The 14,832-nt window shown below is 35.5% G+C and overlaps 2 protein-coding genes across 3 annotated transcripts in view; one reads left to right on the top strand and one right to left on the bottom strand.

Moving 5' to 3' along the window:
* Positions 1-7,312: 7,312 nt before the first annotated feature.
* Positions 7,313-10,655, top strand: LOC107695052 (uncharacterized). Its single transcript, XM_016494836.1, has 7 exons — positions 7,313-7,386; positions 7,471-7,577; positions 7,764-7,860; positions 8,147-8,489; positions 8,723-8,842; positions 9,574-9,710; positions 9,895-10,655. Exons 1-7 carry the CDS (start codon positions 7,375-7,377, stop codon positions 10,150-10,152), a joined length of 1,074 nt encoding a protein of 357 aa, XP_016350322.1. The 5' UTR covers positions 7,313-7,374; the 3' UTR covers positions 10,153-10,655.
* A 3,260-nt stretch (positions 10,656-13,915) lies between these two features.
* LOC107695051 (angiotensin-converting enzyme 2-like) overlaps positions 13,916-14,832 on the bottom strand; it is a 7,765-nt gene continuing 6,848 nt past the window's right edge. For both annotated transcript variants that reach the window (XM_016494834.1, XM_016494835.1), the window contains exons 17-18: positions 14,499-14,693; positions 13,916-14,173 (exon numbers count right to left, since the gene is read on the bottom strand). In XM_016494834.1, coding sequence (XP_016350320.1) covers positions 14,071-14,173; positions 14,499-14,693 — 298 coding nt within the window. In that variant the 3' untranslated portion in view covers positions 13,916-14,070. The remainder of the gene's footprint in view (positions 14,174-14,498; positions 14,694-14,832) is intronic.

The following is a 14,832-nucleotide window of genomic DNA, read 5'->3' as shown; positions in this document are numbered from 1 at the left end:
AATGGAACGCCTACTGGTCCTGGAGTGAGAGCTGGTACCGCTGCAAGACGTTTTCCTCGAGCTGCTTCTACGTTGACTGGGACAGGAAGTAGAAGCTTTAGGAGGATGGTCTTCTATGGTCGGTAGCCAACCTCATAATCATCCAGGTGAGGCGGCAGATTTGTCCTGCGGCAAGGTCTGTCCATTGTCTCTGTGTCACTTTCTGCTGGGTCCATACTGGTTTGATGTTGCTCTCAATCCGGCTCGAAGGACCAAATTAATGTAGCAAACCTTACTACATTTAAATTACAACTGGTTGAGGCGGCCAAATATGGACCAGATTCCGGTCAGAGAATCAGGAGAGCAGGAGAAGTCTTTAGATTGAGACATTTATTTGCTCCAATATATGCATCTGCATATGCCTCTGGTATGAAATGAGATATGGTTTGTATTATATGAACACATTACAGAAAACATAGCAGCAGCATAAACAAAGACAGACAGCGGTCTTCACTGGCAGGTAACACTAATAATCGTCCCTCTAGGAAACATGAAATGAACTTTAGTTCCTAGTTCCTAAAATAGGCTTTCTGACAAATAGTGTAGCATGTTTCGCTGTCCACTCTGAGTCTATAGATACTTAGGCTCATGATTGGCTGTCTGACTGAGTGTCTGTCTCAGAATAGCTCTGTTCTAGAGCAGAGGGCTTTAATTTTAGCTCACACTCATCATTAAACAAGAAAACAAGTTACCTAAACAAGCAAAAAAACTTTAAATATTGCACATTTTGCTATGTTATTAAAATGTAAAACTACCAAAACTACCATTTAACATATATATATATTTTTTTTTAATATTGTGGGATTGGGTATTCTGCATAAAACCACTAAAACCACATTTTTTAGTATTACAAGAACATTTGATGCAAAGTCAGTGCTTCAAAAACCTACTAAAATGTTGCTGAATAATTCTTTAGATGGCAGTATGTAACCGACTTCAGTATACTGTATGAATAATAAATTTAACAAATTAATCATAAATTTACAGACAATGCTTTCTACAAAGGATCACAAGATAAGTTTGTTGTTTTGCTATATGACTAATGATGATAATTATTAATTACTCGCAAACATTAAATAAATTATTCAGAACAATACCAGATACGGACATATTCATTTGTTTTGTATAGATGAGGTCTGTTGTAGAGGCTATCAAATCAGAGAGGATCCTCTATTTCGATGTCCGTGTATTTGATTTGTGTCTAAAGGTTTTGAGGATGTTTAGGAACATTTTACACTTGGTTTGATCTTTGGTTTGAGTCAGAGGGCCATATTCAAAACAAACAAAGAAACAAAGGCGTAGTTTGATGACGCCATGACTGAGTGTGGAATCATGGGAGTTGTCGTCTTCATCCCAGCCGACGCAATCCGACGGGACTCAGTCAGAAATCATGTTCATGGATGAGCTAATGTATTAAAGATTTATTAACATCGTAGTATAAAGCAGAGTGCGGTGGAAAGCCGTCAAAGCAAAACGAGGCCGCTGAAGCAATTGCTAATGAGAGACGAGAGTGACACATGGCTCGAAAGCAGCGGAGCTTTTATTATGCCACACTTTAGCGCTTCCGCTCCTTCCGGTCGTGCGTATGTGGGGGAAAAAAAGCAGCGCTGTTTTATCATACTAGATACGTTTGAAAGTTCTGTTATAATGCTACTCTGTGCGGTCGTCACCTGTCTAATCATTGGCAGGCGACACAATGACACTATGGACACGGTCCGTGTCACTAGTTAAAATTGCTTATTTCTCTGGATTTAAACATTCTTCGAAACATTTGGGATAATGTAAGTACACAAGTCAGCAAAATATATAACACTGTTCTAGTGGTTTTTGTATATTTCAATTAAAAAAATCTTACATATTGTGCCTTTAATGTTTACAGATTAACTTAAATCCTCTAAACTTTTGTGAAATACTCCACACAACCACTGGTTTGCATGATAGCTTCCTTTATTTTCCTTTATTTATATCATATTTACAGTATAGCATATTTTATATAGTTTTTAATAGGCAGTGTTAATGTGAGTTACGTAATCAGATTTTTTCAAGTAACTAGTAAAGAAAATATCTGAGTTACTTTTTCCAATAAGTCAGATACTTTTTCTCATTGACTGACAGCTCTCCTGTCAGCATGATGAGAGAAATCAGGAGTAAGTGCTGATGCATTGTGTGTGCTTTGTAAACATGATGTTAAATGTCAACATGTATTTACTCATCTCACTACACAAAAAAAGTATTCAGTGGGGAACTGCTAACTTCAGACCGCCACCCTGCGTTTCACTCATAGCCGAAATATGCTGTGACTGACTCCATAACCTGCCCATGAACAGTAAACAGCTCTGAGGACATATGTTGACATCCGAAGTATTTATATTCTGTATCTTTTTTTAATAAAATAATTATTTTATGCATGATGCTATATGTACTGTATGATGCTTTGCATAAAATTAAACGATATACAGCATTGTAATGATTTTATAGATAAAATAAAATGTACACAAACCTGTATTTTACCGAAGAAATTAATCAATTCGATGGCGCTTAGAACTGCTCTCACCTGAAGAGGACACAAAAACCACAGTTTTAGGGTGTAACGGGGCTGACGAGACGTGAGACGTGTGGATCCATCTGCAGGCTTTATTAAAGAGACGTGGTAAACAGGCAGGGTCAAACAATGGCAAACAGGTATATGGCGGGCAAAACACAAGAATAGTCCCAGGGCTAGCGTAGGTCACCGATCGGCAGACAGAATCACAGGGGCGAGACGAGAGGGAAAAATCCACAAAAACAGGCAAAGATCAGAAACCGCGAAAACGGGCAAGGCAAGGCAAAAACAAGGAAAACTCAGAGACTCGGAATGGGGTACGGGCAAAACACAAGAATAGTCCCAGGGCTAGCGTAGGTCACCGATCGGCAGACAGAATCACAGGGGCGAGACGAGAGGGAAAAATCCAGAAAAACAGGCAAAGATCAGAAACCGCGAAAACAGGCAAGGCAAGGCAAAAACAAGGAAAACTCAGAGACTCGGAATGGGGTACGGGCTAAACAATACTCAGCAGAGAAAGGTGGTTAGAGTGGGTGTTATATAGTGAGTGAGGTGATTAGAAACAGCTGTGTGCAATGAGTGCAATCAGTGCAGTGTGCAAATCGTGCAAAGAATGATGGGATATGTAGTCCGGGGTGCTATGCAACAGTTTGTGTTGTGCGAGAGTCAATGTAATGGAAAGGGTGACCTCTGGTGGTGAATAAACGGAAGTCCATGGACCGAATTCGTGACATAGGGTATGAACTGTGCTAGCAATTCTGTCATTGTAAAATTAAATATTTATTTCAGAAATAGTATTCCTCTCAAGTGAGCTGCCACTTTGAACTGTCCTTGTATGGGAAAAGAGCTAACAGCTTAACTCTTATTGTGTTTTCTGAAAATATTCTTGACTCTTTTTTTCTGTCATAGACTTATGTTTAGTTATTCTTTTCTTAGTCCTTCCAACTGATATTTTTTTTTGTGTGTTTCATAATAAAAACCATTATTCAGCATCAAAAAATAGAGTTTATGCTTATGTTGGGCACTGTTCTGGATGTACATCAGTAGATAAGATATAACTGTCTACTAGAGGGAGGCATGGACATGTCCAACTTATTTGTCACTGTGTTTTGGGGGTTGTAAGGTCAGCCTATTGTCATTTTCTTTCTATTTCTCCATTCTCGTTAAATCTTTCTAACTGCTTCTTCCTACCTCTTTCTGTTTTAGTTCAAATTTTTAAACCTCCTCCTTCTTTCCACCATCCATTAATATCCAGTCAAAGAGGATTTGCTAATTTTGGATTTTTGTACTTTTTAGTCTGAGGCTGAGCTCCATGTTACAGAAAATCTAGTCTTGCATAGCCATACCATAAGACTGATGGCATAAGGTCTGGAATCCATAGCAGCTTTCACTGGCCCAGGACCACCCACAGGCCACCTGACTGACTTGTAAAGCAATCAATTACAGTTTGTTTCGTTCTGCATCATTTTTAGGGACGTGAAGATGTAAAGTTGATGTCCTTGTTTTTGCATTTAAATGATGATTGATCTGTGCATATTTCTCTCATGATTCAGACGAGATGACTTATTCATTTACATTACATTTACATTTAAGTCAAGTCAAGTCAAGTCACCTTTATTTATATAGCGCTTTTAACAATACAGATTGTGTCAAAGCAACTGAACAGCATTAATTAGGAAAATAGTGTGTCAATAATGCAAAATGACAATAGTAAACACTCATTTTTCAGTTAAAGACAGTTCATCATTGAATTCAGTGATGTCAACATCCAGCTCAGTTTAAATAGTATCTTTGCAAATACATATATACACACACACACACACACACACATATACACACACATATATATACACACACACATATACACGCACACACACACACACACACACAAAGAAAAACAAGTAGAATGAATAGAAAAAATAGAAAGCTAGTGTTTGTTTGTTTTTTGTTTTGTTTTGTTTTTTAAATAAAAAAATAAAAAAATAAGATAAATGTAGATAAAGTAGAATTTAAATAGAATAGAAAGTGTTAGAGTTAGAGGGTCAGATAAAGGTGGAACAGATGTGTTTTTTGTCGTTTCTTGAAGATGGGTAAGGACTCAGCTGCTCGGATTGATTTGGGCAGGTCATTATTCACCGAGGAAAGCAATATTATGGATAGAAGACTTGTTTGAAGTAAAAACACCTTGATGGATTTTCACTTCACAAAACATTAATTGATGGACTGGAGTGGCGTAGATTACTTGTGGATTATCGTGATGTTTTTATCAGCTCTTTGGACTCTTATTCTGACGGCACATATTCAGTGCAGAGGATTTGGTGGTGGGCCACTGATGTAATGCCACATTTCTCCAAATCTGTTCCAATGAAGCAGTCTACATCTTGGATGACCCCGAGATTGAATACAGTGAACAATTCCTCCCACTGATGGGATTTATTTTTAATTTTTTGGGAATATCTTTTTGGTTTGAGCACATACATACATCACATTGCATCACCTTCCTGCTCGCCCCAAAAGCATGATGATATGATGATGATTATTACTGAGACTTAAGGACAGAGCTCAGTATTAAGTAAGTTTACTATTTCATCCATTTCATAGTCATATTCTCTGGGGTCATTCTGTGTCACTCAACTAAAGGTCTCCGGCTCAGATATTTGATTTTGTTTATATTTTTCTGAAGAAAGATAAACATATATAGCGATAAAAGCCAAAATATTGGATCATGGATGTATATTTACTGAGTTGTATCCAACTATTTTGTAGAGGGGGGTCAAATGATAATTTCCACAGATTCAGAGCCAAATTACAGGGGGGTAAAAATGACTTTATAAAGATGGTAGCATCATTAAGTTGTTTTCACACAGAGATCAGTAGGTCTGTTAGTAAAATCTGTTGACTTCAGCAATCTTTGTTGCATTATATTTCAATGGTGACAGTTCAAAAATGGGGGAAAACACTTTTCAACTTTTTTTTTTCTCCAAAGTTTGCAGGCCTGTAACTCAAGAAATATTACAGATATCTTAATGCTTTTTAGATTTTGGGTTTTAACAAACTTTTCTTTTAGTATCTTAATTTTTAAGGCTCTATCTGGCCACATTTCAGTGATATTGGGATCTCAATGGCTCCAGGAGTAAATTGTTAAATTGTACACATTTTTTTCAGTGGTCAAAACCCAAATGTGGGTCACTTTGCATACAGCTGATTAATTTTTTTTCTTTTCAAGAGGAATGTTTGAAGAACAAATTATGTTTGTTCTAGAATGTATCTTGTTTCCCTCTATCAAAAAATTCCATAGCTCATACCCGTCTCATTGTCATATATATTATTTTTCCAAATTTTGCGTGCCTGTAACTCAAGAAAGATATCTCAATTTGATTTTACATTCTGGTTCTGAATTCTGATTGATTTGACACAGAATGACCCTCTATTGTTTTTACTCACACTAACACATATACTGATGGCAGAATGACATAAATGACTCATTACATCATCTTTACGGGAACACTTTGTTTTTTTGTAAAAAAAAAAAAAAAGATACACATTCTAAGTGATACATCAGGTAAATATGTGGGGGGAGTTTTGTCTTCTCGTTCAGAGCAACTTACAAAATGAAAAAGTCAACACAGTATTGTTTTATTATTTAAATGCCATTATGACTCAGAATTGCTGAAAGAGTCTGCACCTAAAGATATAGACGTATTTGTTTTTGTATAGATGAGGTCTGTTGTAGGGGCTACATGATCAAATCAGAGGGGATCCTCTATTTTGATGTGCCAGACTGCTAGCAAAGTTGTCGTTGTAAAATGAAAAAAAAAAAAAGTTAAAGTATAGTTAACAGAAATTTTGTTAGTAGTTATTCACCCTCGTGTTGTTCCCTTTTCTGTGGAACACAAAAGGAGAATTTTGAGGAATCCTCGTGCACCATAGACTACCTTAAAACTAATCCATACACCTTACAATAGCTTTGTAAGCATTAAATACCATATTAAATAAAATATTTTTTTTCTTTGAAATGTAAAAAGTATTATACATTTACTGTAAATATATATTGTTTGTGGGTGGATGGATGTCAGTGTTTATGAATGCTTTGCCACTGACAAAGTAAAAAAAAAAACTATTTGAAGTAAACGGTTGTTGTACACTATAGTCCACACTAAGTGCCTCTTCCCTGCAGGCAGTTTCCTCTTCTTTTGTAAATATTACCTTACACAAGGAAGTACAGTAGGATCAGGCTATGGGAGTGTAAACGTGCACCGTTATTCATGTGTAACCTCATTTTCTTATCTCCTCAAAGTATTAATTATGTATATTAAGGTCACTTTCACTTGCTGTGAAATAGGTTTTGTGCACTGCACATTTGAAAAAACAATGAAACCTTGCGGTGATTCAGACAGGAAAGATGCCTTAAATAGGTGTATATTATAAGATCAGTTCACTAACCTAAATAAAGAGGAAGTTTCCTGTCAAAAGGTCAATTTGGTGCACCAGCTTTCAGACACATTTGAGTCTTTGGTTTGCCATTCAGACTCAAAAAGGAAATCTCACAGTGAGCCATCAGTTTGGAATTATTTGCTCAATTGTTTTACTACGTTTTGCCATCTTTGTGATTACACTTTTATGTCCTTCCCCTACAACTCTATACTTCTCCCTTTCCAACCAACCCTAACACTGGTTTAGTGACATCAAATGTAACTTCCCCTTCCTACCACATCATCAGGTCGACTGGCTTTCAAAAGGCAGTGTTTCAGAGTCTGGACTCACACATACTCATAATCGGCACTGAAATCATCATGGCAGCAGAGGTATGCAAATCTATAACAGATCAATGTCTATGTTAGTTGATAAATGTATCCAGTAGAAAACATTTCATGTGTGACATTTTATAGGGGAATCTTGTTTGTGGCGGTGTTATGTTGCTCCACACTGAACGTGAAGGCAAACACTCATATGAAGTGAATGGCTTTTTAAACTATAACAAAGGAATATTCGCAAGGTGAGATAATCTATCTATCTGTCTATCTGTCTATCTATCTATCTATCTATCTATCTATCTATCATCAATCTATCTACTGTATCTATCTATCTATCTATCTATCTATCTATCGATCTATCTATCTATCTATCTATCTATCTAAACTGTCTGGCTGTCTGTTCATTCATCTATATCTTCTTTTTTCAGCAAGGGAGATAAACTTATAATGATAAACAACACAGATATGGAGGATCTGACTCCGCGGGCATTTGCAGAGCTCCTGGTAGCAGGATCCCCCTTACTTGTGAGTTTTATATTTATAATACACACTCATATGCACTTACCTCCTTATCTGTTACCCATTGAAACATGAGAGAGAAGCGAAACTGACGTTTTCACAGGGCTTTTTTTTTTTGACTTGTCAGCAAACTTTGATTGGTCACATGGACTTGTGTGTGGGTTTTTCAAACATTAAATTCCAGAGATTGCATAATTATGGGGTTTTTTTTAACTGCTTGAGGAATAAAACACCTGTCTGAGCTAACTTTATTTACATCAACTGTGCTGAGGTCAGTAATCTCCTCTCTTAGACCATACACCATTCGCCCAAAAGAAAAAACGAAGAGTGTGAATCTGAGGAAATCAGTGTCCATAAAAAGGAGCAGACAGTCATGAGATTCAGCCTGATGATGGTAAGAGAGGAAGATCTGGAAGCCACTGGAGTTGAACCATTGCCAGAGTGGGAAAGCAAAGACATTGAGGATGACTCTTTCAGTGATGACAAACTTCTACTTGTCTCCATGGCTGGCACAAGCTTCAGTATGGTCGTTGCTCGGGGTTGTGACCCTGACAGCCCTTGCAACAGCTGTGGAGGGATAAATTGCCAATTTAACGAAGTTGTTGTCCTGCCTGCGACAGCTGAGGTTACCTTTAGTAAGAAATTAATGTTGCTTTCATTGCCATTTTCATATTTATGTGCAATCAGTTTTTAATCTACTAATATTTTGTTTTTTCAAGTTCTTAACTGTTAGAATTGATGTTCATAAAACTTAATACCACAGTAACACTACAATAATGTTCCTGCAGACTTTAAGGGAAACCCATGCAAAATTAAATGAGATTTTTTTTTTAGAGTTTAAAGTGATATTCTTCCCCTATTTTGCCAGATTCTTCAAGGATTTTGAAACAGGTTTATGAGCTAAATAATGTGTTCTTGAAGAGTTTCGTCATGGAAAAGTATGTCACCCCAGAAAATCGGCAGATGTTTTTGAGGGATACCATGTCAGGTAATAAATATAAAATATAATAATAATATTGTTACAAACTGCTCGGAGACTACAGGTTGAAGATCCAAATGCATTATTTATTAAGGGGTAATCCAAAGCCATAGTCCAATAAACAGGCAAGAGGTCATAAACACGGGGTAAACAATCCAACACAGAACACCAGGCAGGAAACTCAGGCAAAGACCACGGAACAGATAAACAATAGCATGCTCAGAAATGCAGTAATAACACATACAAGACTTCACAAGGACACAGGGAAATAGACAGGGTATAAATAGGGAGAGACAAACAGGATAACAAGGTAACAAGGGGGAGGAGCTATTTAAACACCATGGGAACTAACACGGGGAACCATGACAACAAACAAAGCAGAGGGGCAAACAGCAGATGAGACTGGGCAAAGAATTGTGGGAAATGGAGTCCAGGATTGAGTGGGGAAGAGTGCCATCTGATGGATGTCCAGGGCACTCCAGCTGGTGATCGTGACAAATACACAGTAAAGTTTATATAAATGTACTGTATATATTCATTCATTATATTAGAATGTAATTTTGTAAATACTTTTTTGCAATCAAATTAAAAATTTTAGAAGTGTATTTTGAAGTAAAATATATAAACAAATATTAATTTGTAACTGAAATTATTTTTTTTGGCTTACAACAATATGATTCTTTGTTTTGATTTGATCCAAGTATATTCTGAAATACATTTTGCAATACTTTTTGTTTTAGCAAAAATCACCCTCTACTATTACACTGCCACCATGGGCCATGTAGGTGTTCCTGTTGTACTGAACTTCACCGGCACAGAAAACTTCTTCTGCTGTACCACCAAGCAAGGTGAAGATAAGAAGATTTTAACACTCGTGGTAAGTTTTTTTTTTTTTTTGAAGGTGTATTATTAGGATGTGTTTTTATTAGGTTTTTATGCATCTTGGCACCATTTTAATGTTTTATTATAAGTGTGACTTATGCACTGTATTCCTATGGGGAACTTATGGATGAACTGTTCCTTTAAGCTGAAACTAGACTTTTGTTTTGTTTTGTTTGCAGAGCCATAATAAAATGGACTTGAAAAGCATCTGTCCTGATGACCAAGAAAAATGGTCTCTTGTATTCTACATGTCTTCTGGGCAAGACAATCTTCGGCGTTTTGAGTCAGCTCGTTATAGAGGATGGTTTATTTACACACAAAGCGTAGATAGTAGAGTAGTGGACATGGATAGGGGAGATCAGTTTGACAGTAAACAAGACAGTGCCTTCTCACTTATAATTCTGAGTGAGAAAGGTTCATGGAATTCAAGGTCTTGATATTATCGTTGGGAAGCCGGGAGTTGTTCTCAGATTAACTTACATTTCAATATACGTTTTGGATGAGTGTAAGGTTAAGGTTGTCTTAGCGGATGCAGCCTCTTCTAAAGAATGGTGTGTTTTACTGCCATCGCAGTAGTGAGTAGATATGTATCATACTATTAGATTAAAAAAAATTTATGAGTGTCATCTTTTTTACATTCAGCTAATTTTAAACTGATGTTTTTAAATCAACACATGTAATTCATATTTATTTTTATTTCTAACTGTTCATAGTTACTTTTTGTGCTGAAACATTATGTTTTTTTTAGTATTGAAAAGAAATCCTTGCAAAATGTAATTCGTGTAATTCCTGTATTTATATTATCAACTGTTATTTAGGCTACATTTGCTTGTATAAGCTGAAAGCTACTAACAACTTTGAACTGTTGCTTTTGCTGCATAAATGTATCATTTACCATATTAATGTGTGTTTGTGTATTATTCTACACTCTCAGAAAAAAGGTACAAAATCTGTCACTGGGGCGGTACCTTTTCAAAAGGCATACCTTTGTACCTAAAGAGTCCATATTGGTACCTTAAAGGTAATACAGATAAGTACCTAAAGTGTACATATTAGTACCTAAAAGGTACAAAAGTGTAACTTTTGAAAAGGTACCGCCCCAGTGACAGTACCTTTTGTACCTTTTTTTTCTGAGAGTGTATAAAATCACAATAAAAAATTGTGAATCAAGTTCAGTAAGTGTTTCAGATTCATCCAACAACACAGTTCCAGTGGTACTGTAGTTATGCTTATACATCATAAAATGATGTTTCTTACAGTATGATGTCACTTATTAACATAGATGCTTTTATCCAAAGTTGCTAAATTATATTGGCAATGTTTTGAAGAGCTGCTTGTAATTGCACATATTTATTTTTCTTTGGATATGAAATTCATTAGTAACTGCAATGTGTAACAAAGACCTACAATTTGATTTCATATATTTTATAATAAAATAAATATAAATCTTTTTTTACACTTCCTGAAAGAATGTCATTGAACACATGTTAATTCAATTATGTGTACTTTATATTGATTCTAATTCAATTTAGTGTGTAAACATATTTATGATTACAAATTTTAGGTGTGATTAATCGCGATTAATCTCAAAAACCTGTGCGATTACTTCATTACATTAAAAACTCAACTCACAGCTCTATTTTTAAATTTAATTTTACTTTATTAAATTAATTGTACTAATTCTAAGGAAAATGTTTAATTTAGTTGTTTTGTATTAAAAATTTAGATTAAATCATGAATGAAATTTTATTGTATTTTAGGTCATAACTGTCAATGACCTATGATGCAATTCCAATGTAAAAGGTGCTATGAGCAAGAATTGCATCATCTTTGGTTATAAGCCAACTAGTTATAACTGGTTATAAGCCAATACTTTTTATTTTTACCGCAACACAATGATTCATTTCTTATGTGCTTCCCCTTCAATAATAACTTCTTTGAACGCCCCAGTGGTAGGAATACCCCCACGTATACAAATATAAAACCCAAACTGTGACCTTTTCCACCTCCATTAACCACTTCTCAGGTTGGCATAACGTTCACACTTTAACAAAACAGATTATGTTTTATTACCTCATTCCTTTTAGGCTTAATGAGTGAAAGTTTGAAATTACTGCTGAATTTGTTTTGGTATTGATGCAAAGAGCCAATTTTGTCCAACCCTTCGAATTTTTGTACTTGTGTGCTTTCCCCGACAACATACCTTCAATTTTCCCACCAAAACCTTACGCTGTGGTATACCGTGTCTCACAACTTCCTCTTCCTGCTACAAGAAGGCTACAGAGATTAAAAAAAGCACCATTCAGAGGCAAGGCTTGCACATCTTTTTGATAAGCATTGAGATCAACATGGCAGCAGAGGTAAGCATTTTCGTAGCACTCTGTTATTTTGTAGTTGATGTAAACATACTTAAATATATAGCAATTGATCAATGTCTATATTAGTGAATTAGTCCCTAATTTTTCAGTATAAGGGAGATGCAAAAATAGAGACATTTTCTGATCTTCTAGTTCACTTTAACTTAATGCGCTCTTTCACTTCTCTTGTTCATTAAACCTGTTTAAATGTTACAAGAAAGAGAAATGAAACTGAAATGTTTAGTGCGCCCTTTCTGCCTAGTCAGGAAACTTAATGATCATGTGGCCACGTGTTCTGGTTGGTATTTGAAACAAATATGTTCTTTAACTGCACTAAAGCAAATAGTCTCCTCTCGTAGAATGTACATCATCCGAGCACTGAAAAAACAGAAGAGTGTGAATCTGAGGACACCCGATGCAATAAAAAGTAGAAATTCATAAGATTCAGCCTGTCGATTGAAGATACTGAGATGGTTGGGCTTCAGAAGCCATCACATCCACAACCAGAGTGGGAAGAGAAGGACATTGAGGATGACTGTTTCGCTGATGACAATCTGCTTCATTCCCTGGCTAACATGAGCTTGAATCTGTTTGTTGATCAAGTCTCTGATGCTGACAACCCTTTCTGCAACTGTGATTGGCAGTTAAAAGAAAGTGTGATCATGTCTGAGAAAGCTGATATTTCCTATAGTAAGTTTTAAATTTATTTAAAACTTTTTTATATCAAAATTATTTATCCATCTCCATTTTTATTCATTTGGAATGATCTAATGTTGAAATTTCCATTCCTTTCTGGTTGTAATATCCTGCTGCCTTTTTCAGTATCTGCACAAATTTGGAAAGTGATTAAAGAACAAAACAGTTTATTTCTGAAGACACTCAAAGGATGCAAGTATGTTGCATCAAGACAAAATGAGATATGTTTGGAGAGTACGATGTCAGGTTTGTATCAAATAATGAAAATTATGTTTTTAGGAAACATTGTATTTTTATTATTTCCTTGTGGCAGTGCTATTCGTTTACTGTTATTTTAAAATGACATTTTCCACAAATTTCGTTTTTTTTTTTTTCAGCAAAACTGACCATCTTTCATGGCACCTTCCGTGGCATGGTCACCAATGACAGTGAATCAGGTGTTCCCATTGTGCTGAACTTCACAGGCACAGATAACTTCCTCTCCTGCACCACCCGAGGAGAGGAAAAGATTTTAACAGTTAAAGTAAGTTTTCAATAATCTCTGTTTCTTGATTTTGCATTTGTGTTTTGTTAGGGTTGTACAGCAGTGCATTGCTCTACAAGTTACGAAAATGTAAGTATATTGTGCTCAAATACAGCAGGGTCTTCCTGTTCAACTTCAACAAACCAACTTTTATCATGTTTATTTCAGATGTATGACAGAAAAAAGATACACATTTCTGCAGATGACCCAGAAAAATCATCCCTCATTTTCTACATGTCTCAAAAGCGGGATGGTCTCCGGTATTTTGAGTCAGCGCTCCACAGAGGATGGTTCATTCACACTATAAATGATAACGATGTGAAAATGCAAAGAGGCAATAATGCATCCAGCAGTTGCTTTGTCTTTGAGTGAGAGTAAGACCACAAAATCTGCTTATTATATTTTATTCAGAATGTGTCAACATCATTTCCTTTTACAATTTTAGGTTGTTGTACCATAGCATTGGGTATTTTTTCATAGTATAAAAAATACATCAATATATTTATATAATATTAAACTTTATTTACATTTGTCTGTATAAGCTACTAGAAATTGCAATAATTATATTAGTTAGAGTAACTTTATAATTCATCTTATTATAATTTTAACATAATGCACTTAAATAAACATTTGCAAACATACCAGAAATTGGATTTGTCTTCTATTGGAAAAAAAGTTTTCAAAAATGTGAAAATATTGTTTCAAAAAAGCATGCAGTGGTGTAGACACTTTTTTCATCGCTCTCCTTTCTGATATTATTTGTGGAAACACCTATTTCTTTACAGTCCTGTTTGTTCAATGTCTTCCTCGAAGGCTTTGTTAACTTCTCCATCATCTGAATTCTCATATGGGTTCACAGTCTCATCAGCCTTTTTAGCTTTCCTGTAAAAAAAAAAAAAACGTTTTGCAAATGTAAGAAATTCAATACCACACTTGTGGTCAAACCTTGTGTGGATTTAATTCATGTTTTTTTTAATCAAAATTTTTAAGCCAATATTTTACTATTTCTTTTGAAATTAATTATTATAATGTGTATCTTGGATGCACTTTGTGTCTTTTTTAAATATTGTCCACGTAGCTATGATGATGCAGTTCTACCAAACATGTCAGTGTTTAATATGGACAAGAATGGCATAATCTTCACTGTCACTAAACTGACTCTAGCTGCTTTCAATCATTCATGAGGTGTTTCCCCTGCAGTACTTACTTCTTCCTGTTTAATATCCCTGTTGTAATGAGGTAGATCCCCCCAAACACAGTTACACCCATTACCACTCCAAATACCACCAGCCAAACTGTAAATTTTTCCTCTTTGGGCGGAGCTAATGTTGCCTGCAGCCCAACAAATTCCAATGTTTCATCATTGAGTAAAAATGCACCGTTGATGCGTTCTCTGGACAGCCTGTGAAGAGATAATAAGGGAAATTTAATAATAAGGTCACTGGAACAACTGCTTAAGTTCCTCTTAATTATGTCATGGCACCCAATATTCATGCAATCTATAATTATTTTAAAAATATTTTATATTAATATATATATAT

Source organism: Sinocyclocheilus anshuiensis, unplaced genomic scaffold, assembly GCF_001515605.1.
Source record: "Sinocyclocheilus anshuiensis isolate Anshui unplaced genomic scaffold, SAMN03320099.WGS_v1.1 scaffold26, whole genome shotgun sequence".
Lineage (NCBI taxonomy): Eukaryota > Metazoa > Chordata > Actinopteri > Cypriniformes > Cyprinidae > Sinocyclocheilus > Sinocyclocheilus anshuiensis.
The sequence above is the reverse complement of the archived record's forward strand: the minus strand, read 5'-3'. Positions and strand labels throughout refer to the sequence as shown.

Coding starts and splice junctions, on each gene's coding strand:
- LOC107695052 (XM_016494836.1), top strand. Junction 8,843..9,573: donor TTTGAGGGATACCATGTCAG/GTAATAAATATA, acceptor TTTTTGTTTTAG/CAAAAATCACCCTCTACTAT. Junction 9,711..9,894: donor AGAAGATTTTAACACTCGTG/GTAAGTTTTTTT, acceptor TTTTGTTTGCAG/AGCCATAATAAAATGGACTT.